General features: G+C 40.7%; 1 protein-coding gene across 1 annotated transcript in view; it reads left to right on the forward strand.

The window, feature by feature from the left end:
- Positions 1 to 21,244, forward strand: part of GOLGA2 (golgin A2) — a 290,650-nt gene that overhangs the window by 112,867 nt on the left and 156,539 nt on the right. The window contains exon 15 of the mRNA XM_053695478.1: positions 1,489 to 1,578. Within this exon, the coding sequence (XP_053551453.1) occupies positions 1,489 to 1,578 (90 nt within the window). The remainder of the gene's footprint in view (positions 1 to 1,488; positions 1,579 to 21,244) is intronic.

Here is a 21,244-nt window from a genome sequence, read left to right on the forward strand (position 1 = left end):
GCCCGGCAACTGGTGGCTTCACTCATATGACTCTTGTCTGGCTGTTGTATGTGGTGTTTGTGTGTAGGAATAGCTAGCCCGGAAACTGGTGTCTTCACTCAAATGTCTTTTGTCTGGCAGTTGTATGTGAGGTTTGGTTTTTTTGGAATAGCTAGCCCGGAAACTGGTGACTTCACTCATATGTCTTTTGTCTGGCAGTTGTATGTGAGGTTTGGTTTTTTTGGAATAGCTAGCCCGGAAACTGGTGACTTCACTCATATGTCTTTTGTCTGGCAGTTGTATGTGAGGTTTGGTTTTTTTGGAATAGCTAGCCCGGAAACTGGTGACTTCACTCAAATGTCTTTTGTCTGGCAGTTGTATGTGAGGTTTGGTTTTTTTGGAATAGCTAGCCCGGAAACTGGTGACTTCACTCATATGTCTTTTGTCTGGCAGTTGTATGTGAGGTTTGTGTGTAGGAGCCGGGAACTGGTGTCTTCACGCATATGTCTCTTGTCATTGGCTCAGCAAGCTCCCAGCAGTGGGTTGCTGATTTCAAGCTTTACTGAAACCTTCCCTCCTGCCCTTTTTATGAAGAGGCACCAAATTAATAATTCTCCAAACAACAACAAATCTTTCAGCATCCCCTACAACCTGGATGGGATGTGGAAAGAAGGGCAGTGGATAAACTTACGGAACTTATTACCTATTCGTGATTAAAGGGATATGAAACGGTTATCCATTAGTAATGTTGGTAATGTTAAAGTAAATAAAAAGAAACGTAAATGTACAGTTAGATCTTTTCAGTGTAGCAATTGCCTTTAATGAGAACAGAGAGCTATCGGTATACAACTTAAGTTTACTGTCACATGATTTTTGCAGAAAAGTTTCTCTACTAAGCATGGGCAAGACACTGACTAAAGCTGGTGCCTAATGTCTATTAGCAACCACTTTAAAGGGAAAGCTCATTGTTTTGTGTAGACCCCAGCCCGCTTGTAGGACTGTGACCGCAAGTAAACAAATTAACTAAACAAATTAACTAAAAAAAAAAAAAAAAAAGTAATAAGATAAAATCAATTTAAATAGATAATTTATATATATTGTAATAATTTCTAGTAAGTGTAAACTACTGCTTAGTGCTTATTTATTACAACAATTAGACGGCTTCATATCCCTTTTAATTTAATGTTAGGAATAGTCATTGGTAAATAACGTCCTATTTGTTCTGTGTCAGTTATTGACCCTGCTTTTTGGTTTAATTCTGGAACTGTTCTATTTACTAAACGCTTTATGAGTTTGTATGAAGTCGCACTAAGTAAAAGTGCATCTGACTTGTACACACATCTGTTATTTTGATTTTCGCTACCTTCTATCTCTTGCACCTTCACATTTCTATTCCCCATATTGCTGTAAACTGGTTTAAACCTTACAGCCTTTCCTGTTAAACACAACAAGAGAATGAACGTTAGCACCTGCTTATATTGTGTCTCAATTTGTTTGTTTTCCTTACAGTTTTCCAGCCAACCGGGAGCGACAGATGTAAACCACCAGCTTCAGATGGTTGTGGAAGAGCGAGATCAGTTGGGCCAAGAGCTTGCGCAGGTGAATCCTTTATATCGAGAACCCTCTGCAAGTAGCGTAAAATATTAGTGTGACCAACCGCGCATATAGGGTAATGCACAACAGTAAAAGTGATCACAAAACTGCTAAATACTATAGGGAACCTAATAGATGTAATATGGTATTAAATACTATAGGGAGCCTAATAGATGTGATATGGTATTAAATACTATAGGGGAACCTAATATATGTGATATGGTATTACATACTATAGGGAGCCTAATAGATGTGATATGTTATTACATATTATAGGTGAACTTAATAGATGTGATATGTTGTTAAATACTATAGGGGAACCTAATAGATGTGATATGTTGTTGAATACTATAGGGGAACCTAATAGATGTGATCTGTTATTAAATACTATAGGGGAACCTAATATATAGGATATATTATTAAATAGTATAGGGGAATCTAATAGATGTGACATGTTGTTAAATACTATAGGGCAGGGGTGTCCAAACTTTGCTCTCCAGAGGTTTTGGAACTACATTTCCCATGATGCTCAGCTAGATAAAATGCTGGCTGAGCATCATCGGAAATGTAGTTCCAAAACCTCTGGAGAGCAAAGTTTGGACACCCCTGCTATAGGGGAACCTAATAGATGTGATATGTTATTAAATACTATAGGGGAACCTAATAGATGTGGTATGTTATTAAATACTATAGGGGAACCTAATAGATGTGATGTGTTATATACTATAGGGGAACCTAATAGATATATGTTATATACTATATGGCAGTGATGGCGAACCTTGGCACTCCAGATGTTTTAGAACTACATTTCCCATGATGCTTAAGCACTCTGAAGTCCAGTCAAGCATCATGGGAAATGTAATTCTGAAACATCTGGAGTGCCAAGGTTCGCCATCACTGCTATAAGGGAACCTAATAGATGTGATATGTTATTAAATACTAATGGGGAACCTTATAGATTTTATATGTTATTAAATACTGTAGGGGAAGCTAATAGATGTGATATGTTATTAATAGAGCTGCAACAACTAATCAGCATAATCAATAATAATCAATTATGAAAATAGTTGTCAACGAATCTCATAATCGATTAGTTGGTCTGTGCACGGCATCAGCTGTTTTACTCCAATGAACTCATGCACATGGTATTGTGTTTTATGGTTATGTCCTTAGCCTAAAGGACGTCTACATACATTTTACTTTTTCACTTTTTTAGGACACTATGTTTATTTTTTAGTTTACAACTACTTCTGTCTTATGTGCAACCCAGAAATAAGATAGGAGTCATAATTTGGATTGTTTATATAAAATCAGGTGATTTGGGACTATGCTTTGCATGATATAGTGCAGAGTTTGATATTTACACTTAGCCTAGATTGATGGCATTTGTTATATGAATTGATGTCACTATTACCTGTTTGCACAATTTTTTGAGGATCGCTTGCTATTGCTGATATATGTACTCTATAGATAAATGTGTAAGGCTGTGTCCTGTTACTGATATATAGTCTTTAGCCCTTTTCTCCAACATAGGTGTGTCCGGTCCACGGCGTCATCCTTACTTGTGGGATATTCTCCTCCCCAACAGGAAATGGCAAAGAGCCCAGCAAAGCTGGTCACATGATCCCTCCTAGGCTCCGCCTTCCCCAGTCATTCTCTTTGCCGTTGTACAGGCAACATCTCCACGGAGATGGCTTAGAGTTTTTTAGTGTTTAACTGTAGTTTTTATTATTCAATCAAGAGTTTGTTATTTTAAAATAGTGCTGGTATGTACTATTTACTCTGAAACAGAAAAGAGATGAAGATTTCTGTTTGTAAGAGGAAAATGATTTTAGCAACCGTTACTAAAATCGATGGCTGTTTCCACACAGGACTGTTGAGAGGAATTAACTTCAGTTGGGGGAACAGTGAGCAGACTTTTGCTGCTTGAGGTATGACACATTCTAACAAGACGATGTAATGCTGGAAGCTGTCATTTTCCCTATGGGATCCGGTAAGCCATTTTTATTACAAAAAGAAAAAAAGGGCTTCACAAGGGCTTTTTAAGACTGTAGACATTTTCTGGGCTAAATCGATTTATATATAAACATATTTTAAAATCCATAGCCTTGAGGAATTATTTTAATCTTTGGAATTATGTAAAATAACCGGCAGGCACTGTATTGGACACCTTATTCTCTAGGGGCTTTCCCTAATCATAGGCAGAGTCTCATTTTCGCGCCTCTATTGCGCACTTGTTTTTGAGAAGCATGACATGCAGATGCATGTGTGAGGAGCTCTGATACATAGAAAAGACTTTCTGAAGGCGTCATTTGGTATCGTATTCCCCTTTGGGCTTGGTTGGGTCTCAGCAAAGCAGATACCAGGGACTGTAAAGGGGTTAAATATAAAAACGGCTCCGGTTCCGTTATTTTAAGGGTTAAAGCTTCCAAATTTGGTGTGCAATACTTTTAAGGCTTTAAGACGCTGTGGTGAAATTTTGGTGAATTTTGAACAATTCCTTCATACTTTTTCGCAATTGCAGTAATAAAGTGTGTTCAGTTTAAAATTTAAAGTGACAGTAACGGTTTATTTTAAAACGTTTTTTGTACTTTGTTATCAAGTTTTTGCCTGTTTAACATGTCTGAACTACCAGATAGACTGTGTTCTGAATGTGGGGAAGCCAAGGTTCCTTCTCATTTAAATAGATGTGATTTATGTGACACAAAATTTAGAGAAAATGATGCCCAAGATGATTCCTCAAGTGAGGGGAGTAAGCATGGTACTGCATCATCCCCTCCTTCGTCTACACCAGTCTTGCCCACACAGGAGGCCCCTAGTACATCTAGCGCGCCAATACTCCTTACTATGCAACAATTAACGGCTGTAATGGATAATTCTATCAAAAACATTTTAGCCAAAATGCCCACTTATCAGCGAAAGCGCGACTGCTCTGTTTTAGAAAATACTGAAGAGCATGAGGACGCTGATGATATTGGTTCTGAAGGGCCCCTACACCAGTCTGAGGGGGCCAGGGAGGTTTTGTCTGAGGGAGAAATTTCAGATTCAGGGAAAATTTCTCAACAAGCTGAACCTGATGTGATTACATTTAAATTTAAATTGGAACATCTCCGCGCTCTGCTTAAGGAGGTGTTATCCACTCTGGATGATTGTGAGAATTTGGTCATTCCAGAGAAACTATGTAAAATGGACAAGTTCCTAGAGGTCCCGGGGCCCCCCGAAGCTTTTCCTATACCCAAGCGGGTGGCGGACATTGTAAATAAAGAATGGGAAAGGCCCCGGTATACCTTTCGTCCCTCCCCCCATATTTAAAAAATTGTTTCCTATGGTCGACCCCAGAAAGGACTTATGGCAGACAGTCCCCAAGGTCGAGGGGGGCGGTTTCTACTCTAAACAAACGCACCACTATACCCATAGAAGATAGTTGTGCTTTCAAAGATCCTATGGATAAAAAATTAGAAGGTTTGCTTAAAAAGATGTTTGTTCAGCAAGGTTACCTTCTACAACCAATTTCATGCATTGTTCCTGTCACTACAGCAGCGTGTTTCTGGTTCGATGAGCTAGAAAAGGCGCTCAATAATAATTCTTCTTCTTATGAGGAGATTATGGACAGAATTCATGCTCTCAAATTGGCTAATTCTTTCACCCTAGACGCCACTTTGCAATTGGCTAGGTTAGCGGCGAAAAATTCTGGTTTTGCTATTGTGGCGCGCAGAGCGCTTTGGTTAAAATCTTGGTCAGCGGATGCGTCTTCCAAGAACAAATTGCTTAACATTCCTTTCAAGGGGAAAACGCTGTTTGGCCCTGACTTGAAAGAGATTATCTCTGATATCACTGGGGGCAAGGGCCACGCCCTTCCCCAGGATAGGTCTTTCAAGGCCAAAAATAAACCTAATTTTCGTCCCTTTCGCAGAAACGGACCAGCCCCAAGTGCTACGTCCTCTAAGCAAGAGGGTAATACTTCTCAAGCCAAGCCAGCCTGGAGACCAATGCAAGGCTGGAACAAAGGAAAGCAGGCCAAGAAACCTGCCACTGCTACCAAGACAGCATGAGATGTTGGCCCCCGATCCGGGACCGGATCTGGTGGGGGGCAGACTCTCTCTCTTCGCTCAGGCTTGGGCAAGAGATGTTCTGGATCCTTGGGCACTAGAAATAGTCTCCCAAGGTTATCTTCTGGAATTCAAGGGGCTTCCCCCAAGGGGGAGGTTCCACAGGTCTCAATTGTCTTCAGACCACATAAAAAGACAGGCATTCTTACATTGTGTAGAAGACCTGTTAAAAATGGGAGTGATTCATCCTGTTCCATTAGGAGAACAAGGGATGGGGTTCTACTCCAATCTGTTCGTAGTTCCCAAAAAAGAGGGAACATTCAGACCAATCTTAGATCTCAAGATCCTAAACAAGTTTCTCAAGGTTCCATCGTTCAAAATGGTAACCATTCGAACAATTCTTCCTTCCATCCAGGAAGGTCAATTCATGACCACGGTGGATTTAAAGGATGCGTATCTACATATTCCTATCCACAAGGAACATCATCGGTTCCTAAGGTTCGCATTCCTGGACAAGCATTACCAGTTTGTGGCACTTCCGTTCGGATTAGCCACTGCTCCAAGGATTTTCACAAAGGTACTAGGGTCCCTTCTAGCGGTGCTAAGACCAAGGGGCATTGCAGTAGTACCTTACTTGGACGACATTCTGATTCAAGCGTCGTCCCTTCCTCAAGCAAAGGCTCACACGGACATTGTCCTGGCCTTTCTCAGATCTCACGGGTGGAAAGTGAACGTAGAAAAAAGTTCTCTATCTCCGTCAACAAGGGTTCCCTTCTTGGGAACAATAATAGACTCCTTAGAAATGAGGATTTTTCTGACAGAGGCCAGAAAATCAAAACTTCTAAACTCTTGTCAAATACTTCATTCTGTTCCTCTTCCTTCCATAGCGCAGTGCATGGAAGTAATAGGTTTGATGGTAGCGGCAATGGACATAGTTCCTTTTGCGCGAATTCATCTAAGACCATTACAACTGTGCATGCTCAGTCAGTGGAATGGGGACTATACAGACTTGTCTCCGACGATACAAGTAGATCAGAGGACCAGAGATTCACTCCGTTGGTGGCTGTCCCTGGACAACCTGTCACAGGGGATGAGCTTCCGCAGACCAGAGTGGGTCATTGTCACGACCGACGCCAGTCTGGTGGGCTGGGGCGCGGTCTGGGGACCCCTGAAAGCTCAGGGTCTTTGGTCTCGGGAAGAATCTCTTCTCCCGATAAATATTCTGGAACTGAGAGCGATATTCAATGCTCTCAAGGCTTGGCCTCAGCTAGCAAAGGCCAAGTTCATACGGTTTCAATCAGACAACATGACGACTGTTGCGTACATCAACCATCAGGGGGGAACAAGGAGTTCCCTGGCGATGGAAGAAGTGACCAAAATCATTCAATGGGCGGAGACTCACTCCTGCCACTTGTCTGCAATCCACATCCCAGGAGTGGAAAATTGGGAAGCGGATTTTCTGAGTCGTCAGACATTTCATCCGGGGGAGTGGGAACTCCATCCGGAAATCTTTGCCCAAATTACTCAATTGTGGGGCATTCCAGACATGGATCTGATGGCCTCTCGTCAGAACTTCAAGGTTCCTTGCTACGGGTCCAGATCCAGGGATCCCAAGGCGACTCTAGTAGATGCACTAGTAGCACCTTGGACCTTCAAACTAGCTTATGTATTCCCGCCGTTTCCTCTCATCCCCAGGCTGGTAGCCAGGATCAATCAGGAGAGGGCATCGGTGATCTTGATAGCTCCTGCGTGGCCACGCAGGACTTGGTATGCAGACCTGGTGAATATGTCATCGGCTCCACCATGGAAGCTACCTTTGAGACGAGACCTTCTTGTTCAAGGTCCGTTCGAACATCCGAATCTGGTCTCACTCCAACTGACTGCTTGGAGATTGAACGCTTGATCTTATCAAAGCGAGGGTTCTCAGATTCTGTCATTGATACTCTTGTTCAGGCCAGAAAGCCTGTAACTAGAAAAATTTACCACAAAATATGGAAAAAATATATCTGTTGGTGTGAATCTAAAGGATTCCCTTGGGACAAGGTAAAAATTCCTAAGATTCTATCCTTTCTTCAAGAAGGTTTGGAGAAAGGATTATCTGCAAGTTCCTTGAAGGGACAGATTTCTGCCTTGTCTGTGTTACTTCACAAAAAGCTGGCAGCTGTGCCAGATGTTCAAGCCTTTGTTCAGGCTCTGGTTAGAATCAAGCCTGTTTACAAACCTTTGACTCCTCCTTGGAGTCTCAATTTAGTTCTTTCAGTTCTTCAGGGGGTTCCGTTTGAACCCTTACATTCCGTTGATATTAAGTTATTATCTTGGAAAGTTTTGTTTTTGGTTGCAATTTCTTCTGCTAGAAGAGTTTCAGAATTATCTGCTCTGCAGTGTTCTCCTCCTTATCTGGTGTTCCATGCAGATAAGGTGGTTTTACGTACTAAACCTGGTTTTCTTCCGAAAGTTGTTTCTAACAAAAACATTAACCAGGAGATAGTCGTGCCTTCTTTGTGTCCGAATCCAGTTTCAAAGAAGGAACGTTTGTTGCACAATTTGGATGTTGTTCGTGCTCTAAAATTCTATTTAGATGCTACAAAGGATTTTAGACAAACATCTTCCTTGTTTGTTGTTTATTCTGGTAAAAGGAGAGGTCAAAAAGCAACTTCTACCTCTCTCTCTTTTTGGATTAAAAGCATCATCAGATTGGCTTATGAGACTGCCGGACGGCAGCCTCCTGAAAGAATCACAGCTCATTCCACTAGGGCTGTGGCTTCCACATGGGCCTTCAAGAACGAGGCTTCTGTTGATCAGATATGTAAGGCAGCGACTTGGTCTTCACTGCACACTTTTACTAAATTTTACAAGTTTGATACTTTTGCTTCTTCTGAGGCTATTTTTGGGAGAAAGGTTTTGCAAGCCGTGGTGCCTTCCATCTAGGTGACCTGATTTGCTCCCTCCCTTCATCCGTGTCCTAAAGCTTTGGTATTGGTTCCCACAAGTAAGGATGACGCCGTGGACCGGACACACCTATGTTGGAGAAAACAGAATTTATGTTTACCTGATAAATTACTTTCTCCAACGGTGTGTCCGGTCCACGGCCCGCCCTGGTTTTTTAATCAGGTCTGATAATTTATTTTCTTTAACTACAGTCACCACGGTATCATATGGTTTCTCCTATGCAAATATTCCTCCTTTACGTCGGTCGAATGACTGGGGAAGGCGGAGCCTAGGAGGGATCATGTGACCAGCTTTGCTGGGCTCTTTGCCATTTCCTGTTGGGGAGGAGAATATCCCACAAGTAAGGATGACGCCGTGGACCGGACACACCGTTGGAGAAAGTAATTTATCAGGTAAACATAAATTCTGTTTTTTCCCTATTTTTAATTAATTAGAATATGTACCAAATTCACCTCTGTAAGTATATATCTGTTATTTTAAGAGTGCACTAGATATTTTTCCCCCTAACCTTATAGATGGTTATTTACCACTGCATATAGATATTCAAGATATTTTTATGTCAGAATAAAGTCCAGGCTTACTTCGTTAAGAGGCCCCTTTCATTGGTGGAGAGGTAACAAAGATAAAAATATCCCACCTTTGTGAAATTGGAAAAACCCTACTTATGCATCTCAGGGACCTCAACACCATCTGAGTGCCTGTTCTCAGTTGCAGGCAAAATAGCTGCATAAAGAGGCAGCCTCAGCCAGGTGCACGTGGTCATGTTGACAATTTTGCTTTTCAATGCAAAGTTTCTGAAAGAGTGAATAACAGAATGTGATTAACAGTGAAAGTCTACCTATTACTAGTTCTACCTCTTTTCAAACAGTTTGTGGCTTTGTTTTGCTTAATTATAAAAATTTGTTCTGCTGCTTAAAAGTTGTTTTAATGTAAAGTTTTAGTCTAAGTTTATATTTATAACACTCAGTAAGTGGATTTTATTTTAAATATAGGAAACAATTTTTTTTTTTATCCTATTAGTCGATTAATCGAAAAAATAATCGTACGATTAATTGATTATAAAAAAAATCGTTAGTTGCAGTCCTAATTATTAAATACTATTGGGGAACCTTATAGATGTTATATGTTATTAAATTCTATAGGGGGAACCTAATAGATGTGATATTTTATTAAATACTATAGGGGGAGCCTAATGTGATATTTTATTAAATACTTGGTGGAACTTAATAGATGTGATATGGTGTTAAATACTATAGGGGAACCTAATATGTGACCTGTTATTAGATACTATAGGGGAACCTAATATATGTGATATGTTATGAAATACTACAGGGGAGTCCAATATATGCGATATGTTAAATACTATAGGGGTACCTAATAGATGTGATATGTTGTTAAATTCTGTAGGGGAACCTAATAGATGTGATATGTTGTTAAATACTATAGGAGAACCTATTATATGTGATCTGTTATTAAATACTATAGGGGAGCCTAATATATGGAATATATTATTAAATAGTATAGGGGGATCTAATAGATGTGACATGTTGTTAAATATGATAGGAGAACCTATTATATGTGATCTGTTATTAAATGGTAGCAGCAATGGACATAGTTCCCTTTGCACGTCTACATCTCAGACCGCTGCAATTGTGCATGCTGAGTCAGTGGAATGGGATTACTCAGACTTGTCCCCTACTCTGAATCTGGATCAAGAGACCAGAAACTCTTTCTATGGTGGCTTTCTCGGCCACATCTGTCCAGGGGGATGCCATTCAGCAGGCCGGACTGGACAATTGTAACAACAGAGGCCCACCTACTAGGTTGGGGCGCTGTCTGGAATTCTCTGAAGGCTCAGGACAATGGAATCAGGAGGAAAGTCTCCTGCCAATAAACATTCTGGAATTGAGAGCAGTTCTTCCATGCCCTTCTGGCTTGGCCCCCAGTTAAAAACTCGGGGGTTCATCAGTTTTCAGTCGGACAACATCACGACTGTAGCTTACATCAAACCATCAAGGAGGGACAAGAAGCTCCATAGCAATGATGGAAGTATCAAAGATAATTCGCTGGGCAGAGTCTCACTCTTGCCACCTGTCAGCAATCCACATCCGGAGTGGAGAACTGGGAGGCGGATTTCTTGAGTCGCCAGACTTTTCATCGGGGGAGTGGGAAACTTCTTCCGGAGGGTCTTTGCCCAAATACTTCGACGTTGGGGCAAACCGAGATAGATCTCATGGCGTACCTCGCCAGAACGCCAAACTTCCTCACTACGGGTCCAGATCCAGGGATCCGGGAGCGGTTCTGATAGATGCTTTGACAGACACCTTGGAACTTCGGGATGGCTTATGTGTTTCCACCTTCCCGCTGCTTCCTCGATTGATTGCCAAAATCAAACAGGAGTGAGCATCAGTGATTCTAATAGCGCCTGCATGGCCACGCAGGATGGTTATGCAGATCTAGTGGACATGTCATCCTGTCCGCCTTGGTCTCTACCTCTAAGACAGGACCTTTTCTGTACAGGGTCCATTCAAACATCCAAATCTAACTTCTTCTGAAGCTGACTGCTTGGAAATTGAACGCTTGATTTTATCAAAACGTGTTTTTCTGAGTCGGTTATTGATACCCTGATACAGGCTAGGAAGCCTGTTACCAGAAGGATTTACCATAAGATATGCGTAAATACCTATACTGGTGCGAATCCAAAGGTTACTCCTGGAGTAAGGTTAGGATTCCTAGGATATTGTCCTTTCTACAGAAGGTTTAGAAAAGGGTTTATCGGCTAGCTCATTAAAGGGGACAGATCTCAGCTCTGTCCAATCTTGTTACACAGGCGTCTGTCAGAAAATCCAGACGTCCGGCTTTTTGTCAGGCTTTAGCTAGGATCAAGCCTGTGTTTAAAGCTGTTGCTCCGCCATGGAGTTTAAACTTAGTTCTTACGTTTTACAGGGTGTTCCGTTTTTGAACCCCTTCATTCCATTGATATTAAAATTGTTATCTTGGAAAGTTCTGTTTTTAATGGCTATTTCCTCGGCTCGAAGAGTCTCTGAGTTATCAGCCTTACATTGTGATTCTCCTTATCTGATTTTTCACTCAGACAAGGTAGTTCTGCGTACTAAACCTGGGTTCTTACCTAAGGTAGTCACTAAACAGGAATATCAATCAAGAGATTGTTGTTCCATTCCTGTGTCCAAATCCTTCTTCAAAGAAGAACGTCTTCTACACAATCTGGATGTAGTTCGTGCCCTCAGTTCTACTTGCAGGCAACTAAGGATTTTCGACAAACGTCTTCCCTGTTTGTCGTGTACTCTGGTCAGAGGAGAGGTCATAAGGCTTCGGCTACCTCTCTCTCCTTCTGGCTTCGTAGCATAATTCGTTTAGCCTATGAGACTGCTGGACAGCAGCCTCCTGAAAGAATTACAGCTCATTCTACTAGAGCTGTGGCTTCCACTTGGGCCTTTAAGAATGAGGCCTCTGTTGAACAGATTTGCAAGGCTGCAACTTGGTCTTCGCTTCATACTTTTTCCAAATTTTACAAATTTGACACTTTTGCTTCTTCGGAGGCTATTTTTGGGAGAAAGGTTCTTCAGGCAGTGGTTCCTTCTGTATAATGAGCCTGCCTATCCCTCCCGTCATCCGTGTACTTTTGCTTTGGTATTGGTATCCCAGAAGTAATGATGACCCGTGGACTGATCACACATAACAGAAGAAAACATAATTTATGCTTACCTGATAAATTCCTTTCTTCTGTTGTGTGATCAGTCCACGGCCCGCCCTTTTTAAGGCAGGTAAATATCTTTTAAATTATACTCCAGTCACCACTTCACCCTTGGTTTCTCCTTTCTCGTTGATTCTTGGTCGAATGACTGGGAGTGACGTAGAGGGGAGGAGCTATATGCAGCTCTGCTGGGTGAATCCTCTTGCATTTCCTGTTGGGGAGGAGTTATATCCCAGAAGTAATGATGACCCGTGGACTGATCACACAACAGAAGAAAGGAATTTATCAGGTAAGCATAAATTATGTTTTAAGTTAGGGGGTGTTAGGGTTAGACTTCGATTTAGGGGTTAATACATTTAATTTAGTGGCAGCGACGTTGGGGACGGCAGATTAGGGCTTATTAAGTATAATGTAGGTGGCGGCGATGTTAGGGGCAGCAGATTAGGAGCTAATAATTAACTAGTGTTTGCGAGGCGGGTGTGCGGCGGTTTAGGGGTTAATATGTTTATTATAGTGGCGGCAATGTCTGGAGCGGAAGATTAGGGGTTAATAATTTTATTATAGTGTTTGCGATGTGGGAGGGCCTCGATTTAGGGGTTAATAGGCAGTTTATGGGTGTTTTGTGTACTTTTTAGCACTTTAGTTATGAGTTTTATGCTACGGCGTTGTAACTACTGACTTTTAAATGTGGTAGGACTCTTGACAGGGTAGGGTGTACCGCTCACTTTTTGGCCTCCTAAAAGGGTTTAAGAAGTTTACGTAAGTCGTTTTGCGGTAAGGCCAAAAAAGTGTGTGGGGACCCTAAACCTGCAAGACTCGTAATACCAGCGGTAGTGAAAAAGCAGCGTTAGGACCTGTTAACGCTGCTTTTTCAGCCTACCGCACAACTCGCAATCTAGCCGATAATTTTTTTACTCTCTCTTATAGCCTTCATTTAAGTGCTTTTTTCTTTACCCCTTTGTCTTCTGGAATTATTGTAATATTGTATTGGAGCGCATTACTCTCTAAAAGCCAATAGATTATTATTATTATTTATTATATCAACAGAAGGAGCAGGCATTAAACCAGTGTTGCAGTAGTCATATAAAGTGTGACAAACTATTTATTTAGGTTTTATAATAAACAAATAAGAAATGTTTATTATTGTTAATAATAACTAGAATAGTCAAAAATGTACAAAATCTTCCTGAGCCATGTCAGCCCCATATGTTAATATCCCGTGGGCTTCTTGTCATTTACTTTGGTCTCACTATATAATATGGGCTTCCTGTCGTTTGCTTTGGTCTCACTCTATATAATGTAGGCTTCGTTTCGTTTGCTTTGGTCTCACTCTATATAATGTAGGCTTCCTGTTGTTTGCCTTGCTCTCACTATATAATGGGGGCTTTCTGTTGTTTGCTTTGGTCTCACTATATAATGTAGGCTTCCTGTCGTTTGCTTTGGTCTCACTCTATATAATGTGGGCTTCCTGTAGTTTGCTTTGGTCTCACTCTATATAATGGGGGCTTTCTGTCGTTTGCTTTGTCACACACTATATAATGTGGGCTTCCTGTAGTTTGATTTGGTCTCACTCTATATAATGTGGGCTTCCTGTAGTTTGCTTGGGTCTCACTATACAGTATAATGTGGGCTTCCTGTAGTTTGCTTTGGTCTAGCTATATAATGGGGGCTTCCTGACGTTTGCTTTGATCTCACTCTATATAATGAGGGCTTTCTGTCGTTCGACTTGGTCTCACTCTATATAATGAGGGCTTCATGTCGTTTGCTTTGTTCTCCCTCTATATAATGTTTTCTTCCTGATGTTTGCTTTGGTCTCACTCTATATAATATGGGCTTCATGTTGTTTGCTTTGCTCTCACTCTATATAATATGGGCTTCATGTTGTTTGCTTTGCTCTCACTCTATATAATGGGGGCTTCCTGTCGTTTGCTTTGGTCTCACTATATATAATGTGGGCTTCCTGTCGTTTGCTTTGGTCTCACTATATAATGTGGGCTTCCTTTTGTTTGCTTTGGTCTCACTATATATAATGTGGGCTTCCTTTTGTTTGCTTTGGTCTCACTCTATATAATGGGGGCTTCCTGTCATTTGCTTTGGTCTCCCTCTATATAATGGGGGTTTCCTGTTGTTTGCTTTGGTCTCCCTGTATACAATGTTTTCTTCCTGTCGTTTGCTTTGGTCTCACTCTATACAATAGGGGCTTCCTTCTTTTGACTTGGTCTGACTCTATATAATGGGGCCTTCCTTTTGTTTGCTTTGGTCTCACTCTATATAATGTGGGCTCCCTGTCGTTTGCTTTGCTCTCACTCTATATTATGAGGGCTCCCTGTCGTTTTCTTTGCTCTCACTCTATATTATGAGGGCTCCCTGTCGTTTGCTTTGCTCTCGCTCTATATAATGGGGGCTTCCTTTTGTTTGCTTTGGTCTCACTATATAATGTGGGCTTCCTGTCATTTGCTTTGGTCTCACTATATAATGTGGGCTTCCTGTCATTTGCTTTGGTCTTACTCTATATAATGGGGGCTTCCTGTTTGCTTTGGTCTCACTCTATATAATGGGGGCTTCCTGTAGTTTTCTTTGGTCTCACTATACAGTATAATGTGGGCTTCCTGTAGTTTGCTTTGGTCTAGCTATATAATGGGGGCTTCCTGACCTTTGCTTTGGTCTCTCTGTATATAATGGGGGCTTTGTCATTTGCTTTGGTCTCACTATATATAATGTGGGCTTCCTGTCATTTGCGCTGGTCTCACTATTTATAAAGGGGGCTTCCTGTCGTTTGCTTTGGTCTCACTCTCTATAATGAGGGCTTCCTGTCTGGTTTGGTCTCACTATATATAATGTGGACTTTCTCTTGTTAAGTGTATCCAGTCCACGGATCATCCATTACTTGTGGGATATTCTCCTTCCCAACAGGAAGTTGCAAGAGGATCACCCACAGCAGAGCTGCTATATAGCTCCTCCCCTCACTGCCATATCCAGTCATTCTCTTGTAACTCTCAACTAAGATAAAGGTCGTAAGAGGAGAGTGGTGTTTTATACTTAGTTTATTTCTTCAATCAAAAGTTTGTTATTTTTAAATGGTACCGGAGTGTACTGTTTATCTCAGGCAGTATTTAGAAGAAGAATCTGCCTGCGTTTTCTATGATCTTAGCAGAAGTAACTAAGATCCTTTGCTGTTCTCACATATTCTGAGGAGTGAGGTAACTTCAGAGGGGGAATAGCGTGCAGGTTTTCCTGCAATAAGGTATGTGCAGTTAAAATATTTTTCTAGGGATGGAATTTGCTAGAAAATGCTGCTGATACCGAAGTAATGTAAGTAAAGCCTTAAATGCAGTGATAGCGACTGGTATCAGGCTTATTAATAGAGATACATACTCTTATAAAAGTGTATTTTAAAACGTTTGCTGGCATGTTTAATCGTTTTTTACATATGTTTGGTGATAAAACTTATTGGGGCCTAGTTTTTCTTTCATGTAATTAGCAAGAGTCCATGAGCTAGTGACGTATGGGATATACATTCCTACCAGGAGGGGCAAAGTTTCCCAAACCTCAAAATGCCTATAAATACACCCCTCACCACACCCACAATTCAGTTTTACAAACTTTGCCTCCGATGGAGGTGGTGAAGTAAGTTTGTGCTAGATTCTACGTTGATATGCGCTCCGCAGCAAGTTGGAGCCCGGTTTTCCTCTCAGCGTGCAGTGAATGTCAGAGGGATGTGAGGAGAGTATTGCCTATTTGAATGCAGTGATCTCCTTCTACGGGGTCTATTTCATAGGTTCTCTGTTATCGGTCGTAGAGATTCATCTCTTACCTCCCTTTTCAGATCGACGATATACTCTTATATATACCATTACCTCTGCTGATTCTCATTTCAGTACTGGTTTGGCTTTCTACAAACATGTAGATGAGTGTCCTGGGGTAAGTAAATCTTATTTTCTGTGACACTCTAAGCTATGGTTGGGCACTTTGTTTATAAAGTTCTAAATATATGTATTCAAACATTTATTTGCCTTGACTCAGAATGTTCAACTTTCCTTATTTTTCAGACAGTCAGTTTCATATTTGGGATAATGCATTTGATTTATTCATTTTTTCTTACCTTCAAAAATTTGACTCTTTTTTTCCCTGTGGGCTGTTAGGCTCGCGGGGGCTGAAAATGCTTCATTTTATTGCGTCATTCTTGGCGCAGACTTTTTTGGCGCAAAAATTATTTTCCGTTTCCGCCGTCATACGTGTCGCCGGAAGTTGCGTCATTTTTTTGACGTTATTTTGCGCCAAAAATGTCGGCGTTCCGGAGGCGCCAAATAATGTGGACGTCTGATTTGGCGCTAAAAAATATGGGCGTCGCTTTTGTCTCCACATTATTTTAGTCTCATTTTTCACAACTTCTGGTTGCTAGAAGCTTGTTCTTTGGCATTTTTTCCCATTCCTGAAACTGTCATTTAAGGAATTTGATCAATTTTGCTTTATATGTTGTTTTTTCTCTTACATATTGCAAGATGTCTCACGTTGCATCTGAGTCAGAAGATACTACAGGAAAATCACTGTCTAGTGCTGGATCTACCAAAGCTAAGTGTATCTGCTGTAAACTTTTGGTAGCTATTCCTCCGGCTGTTGTTTGTATTAATTGTCATGACAAACTTGTTAATGCAGATAATATTTCCTTTAGTAAAGTACCATTGTCTGTTGCAGTTCCTTCAACATCTAAGGTGCAGAATGTTCCTGATAACATAAGAGATTTTGTTTCTGAATCCATCAAGAAGGCTATGTCTGTTATTTCTCCTTCTAGTAAACGTAAAAAATATTTTAAAACTTCTCTCCCTACAGATGAATTTTTAAATGAACATCATCATTCTGATTCTGATGACTCTTCTGGTTCAGAGGATTCTGTCTCAGAGATTGATGCTGATAAATCTTCATATTTATTTAAAATGGAATTTATTCGTTCTTTACTTAAAGAAGTACTAATTGCTTTAGAAATAGAGGATTCTGGTCCTCTTGATACTAATTCTAAACGTTTAGATAAGGTATTTAAATCTCCTGTGGTTATTCCAGAAGTTTTTCCTGTTCCTAATGCTATTTCTGCAGTAATTTCCAAAGAATGGGATACATTGGGTAATTCATTTACTCCTTCTAAACGTTTTAAGCAATTATATCCTGTACCGTCTGACAGGTTAGAATTTTGGGACAAAATCCCTAAAGTTGATGGGCTATTTCTACCCTTGCTAAACGTACTACTATTCCTACGTCAGATGGTACTTCGTTTAAAGATCCTTTAGATAGGAAAATTGAATCCTTTCTAAGAAAAGCTTATCTGTGTTCAGGTAATCTTCTTAGACCTGCTATATCATTGGCTGATGTTGCTGCAGCTTCAACTTTTTGGTTGGAAACTTTAGCGCAACAAGTAACAAATCATGATTCTCATGATATTATTATTTTTCTTCAGCATGCTAATAATTTTATTTGTGATGCCATTTTTGATATTATCAGAGTTGATGTCAGGTTTATGTCTCTAGCTATTTTAGCTAGAAGAGCTTTATGGCTTAAGACTTGGAATGCTGATATGGCTTCTAAATCAACTCTACTTTCCATTTCTTTCCAGGGTAACAAATTATTTGGTTCTCAGTTGGATTCTATTATCTCAACTGTTACTGGTGGGAAAGGAACTTTTTTACCACAGGATAAAAAATCTAAAGGTAAAAACAGGGCTAATAATCGTTTTCGTTCCTTTCGTTTCAACAAAGAACAAAAGCCTGATCCTTCATCCTCAGGAGCAGTTTCAGTTTGGAAACCATCTCCAGTCTGGAATAAATCCAAGCCTGCTAGAAAGGCAAAGCCTGCTTCTAAGTCCACATGAAGGTGCGGCCCTCATTCCAGCTCAGCTGGTAGGGGGCAGGTTACGTTTTTTGAAAGAAATTTGGATCAATTCTGTTCACAATCTTTGGATTCAGAACATTGTTTCAGAAGGGTACAGAATTGGTTTCAAGATGAGACCTCCTGCAGAGAGATTTTTTCTTTCCCGTGTCCCAGTAAATCCAGTGAAAGCTCAAGCATTTCTGAATTGTGTTTCAGATCTAGAGTTGGCTGGAGTAATTATGCCAGTTCCAGTTCCGGAACAGGGGATGGGGTTTTATTCAAATCTCTTCATTGTACCAAAGAAGGAGAATTCCTTCAGACCAGTTCTGGATCTAAAAATATTGAATCGTTATGTAAGGATACCAACGTTCAAGATGGTAACTGTAAGGACTATCTTGCCTTTTGTTCAGCAAGGGAATTATATGTCCACAATAGATTTACAGGATGCATATCTGCATATTCCAATTCATCCAGATCATTATCAGTTCCTGAGATTCTTTTTTCTGGACAAGCATTACCAGTTTGTGGCTCTGCCGTTTGGCCTAGCTACAGCTCCAAGAATTTTTACAAAGGTTCTCGGTGCCCTTCTGTCTGTAATCAGAGAACAGGGTATTGTGGTATTTCCTTATTTGGACGATATCTTGGTACTTGCTCAGTCTTTACATTTAGCAGAATCTCATACGAATCGACTTGTGTTGTTTCTTCAAGATCATGGTTGGAGGATCAATTTACCAAAAAGTTATTTGATTCCTCACACAAGGGTAACCTTTCTGGGTTTCCAGATAGATTCAGTGTCCATGACTCTGTCTTTAACAGACAAGAGACGTCTAAAATTGATTACAGCTTGTCGAAACCTTCAGTCACAATCATTCCCTTCGGTAGACTTATGCATGGAAATTCTAGGTCTTATGACTGCTGCATCGGACGCGATCCCCTTTGCTCGTTTTCACATGCGACCTCTTCAGCTCTGTATGCTGAATCAATGGTGCAAGGATTACACAAAGATATCTCAATTAATATCTTTAAAACCGATTGTTCGACACTCTCTAACGTGGTGGACAGATCACCATCGTTTAATTCAGGGGGCTTCTTTTGTGCTTCCGACCTGGACTGTAATTTCAACAGATGCAAGTCTCACGGGTTGGGGAGCTGTGTGGGGATCTCTGACGGCACAAGGAGTTTGGGAATCTCAGGAGGCGAGATTACCAATCAATATTTTGGAACTCCGTGCAATTTTCAGAGCTCTTCAGTTTTGGCCTCTTCTGAAGAGAGAATTGTTCATTTGTTTTCAGACAGACAATGTCACAACTGTGGCATACATCAATCATCAAGGAGGGACTCACAGTCCTCTGGCTATGAAAGAAGTATCTTGAATTTTGGTTTGGGCGGAATCCAGCTCCTGTCTAATCTCTGCGGTTCATATCCCAAGTATAGACAATTGGGAAGCGGATTATCTCAGTCGCCAAACGTTGCATCCGGGCGAATGGTCTCTTCACCCAGAGGTATTTCTTCAGATTGTTCAAATGTGGGAACTTCCAGAAATAGATCTGATGGCGTCTCATCTAAACAAGAAACTTCCCAGGTATCTGTCCAGATCCCGGGATCCTCAGGCGGAGGCAGTGGATGCATTATCACTTCCTTGGAAGTATCATCCTGCCTATATTTTTCCGCCTCTAGTTCTTCTTCCAAGAGTAATCTCCAAGATTCTGAAGGAATGCTCGTTTGTTCTGCTGGTAGCTCCGGCATGGCCTCACAGGTTTTGGTATGCGGATCTTGTCCGGATGGCCTCTTGCCAACCGTGGACTCTTCCGTTAAGACCAGACCTTTTGTCTCAAGGTCCTTTTTTTCATCAGGATCTGAAATCCTTAAATTTAAAGGTATGGAGATTGAACGCTTGATTCTTCGTCAAAGAGGTTTCTCTGACTCTGTGATTAATACTATGTTACAGGCTCGTAAATCTGTATCTAGAGAGATATATTATAGAGTCTGGAAGACTTATATTTCTTGGTGTCTTTCTCATCATTTTTCTTGGCATTCTTTTAGAATACCGAGAATTTTACAGTTTCTTCAGGATGGTTTAGATAAGGGTTTGTCCGCAAGTTCCTTGAAAGGACAAATCTCTGCTCTTTCTGTTCTTTTTCACAGGAAGATTGCTATTCTTCCTGATATTCATTGTTTTGTACAAGCTTTGGTTCGTATAAAACCTGTCATTAAGTCAATTTCTCCTCCTTGGAGTTTGAATTTGGTTCTGGGGGCTCTTCAAGCTCCTCCGTTTGAACCTATGCATTCATTGGACATTAAATTACTTTCTTGGAAAGTTTTGTTCCTTTTGGCCATCTCTTCTGCCAGAAGAGTTTCTGAATTATCTGCTCTTTCTTGTGAGTCTCCTTTTCTGATTTTTCATCAGGATAAGGCGGTGTTGCGAACTTCTTTTGAATTTTTACCTAAAGTTGTGAATTCCAACAACATTAGTAGAGAAATTGTGGTTCCTTCATTATGTCCTAATCCTAAGAATTCTAAGGAGAAATCGTTGCATTCTTTGGATGTTGTTAGAGCTTTGAAATATTATGTTGAAGCTACTAAATCTTTCCGAAAGACTTCTAGTCTATTTGTTATCTTTTCCGGTTCTAGAAAAGGCCAGAAAGCTTCTGCCATTTCTTTGGCATCTTGGTTGAAATCTTTAATTCATCTTGCCTATGTTGAGTCGGGTAAAACTCCGCCTCAGAGGATTACAGCTCATTCTACTAGGTCAGTTTCTACTTCCTGGGCGTTTAGGAATGAAGCTTCGGTTGATCAGATTTGCAAAGCAGCAACTTGGTCCTCTTTGCATACTTTTACTAAATTCTACCATTTTGATGTATTTTCTTCTTCTGAAGCAGTTTTTGGTAGAAAAGTACTTCAGGCAGCGGTTTCAGTTTGAATCTTCTGCTTATGTTTTTCATTAAACTTTATTTTGGGTGTGGATTATTTTCAGCAGGAATTGGCTGTCTTTATTTTATCCCTCCCTCTCTAGTGACTCTTGTGTGGAAAGATCCACATCTTGGGTAGTCATTATCCCATACGTCACTAGCTCATGGACTCTTGCTAATTACATGAAAGA

This window comes from Bombina bombina, chromosome 12, assembly GCF_027579735.1.
Source record: "Bombina bombina isolate aBomBom1 chromosome 12, aBomBom1.pri, whole genome shotgun sequence".
NCBI lineage: Eukaryota > Metazoa > Chordata > Amphibia > Anura > Bombinatoridae > Bombina > Bombina bombina.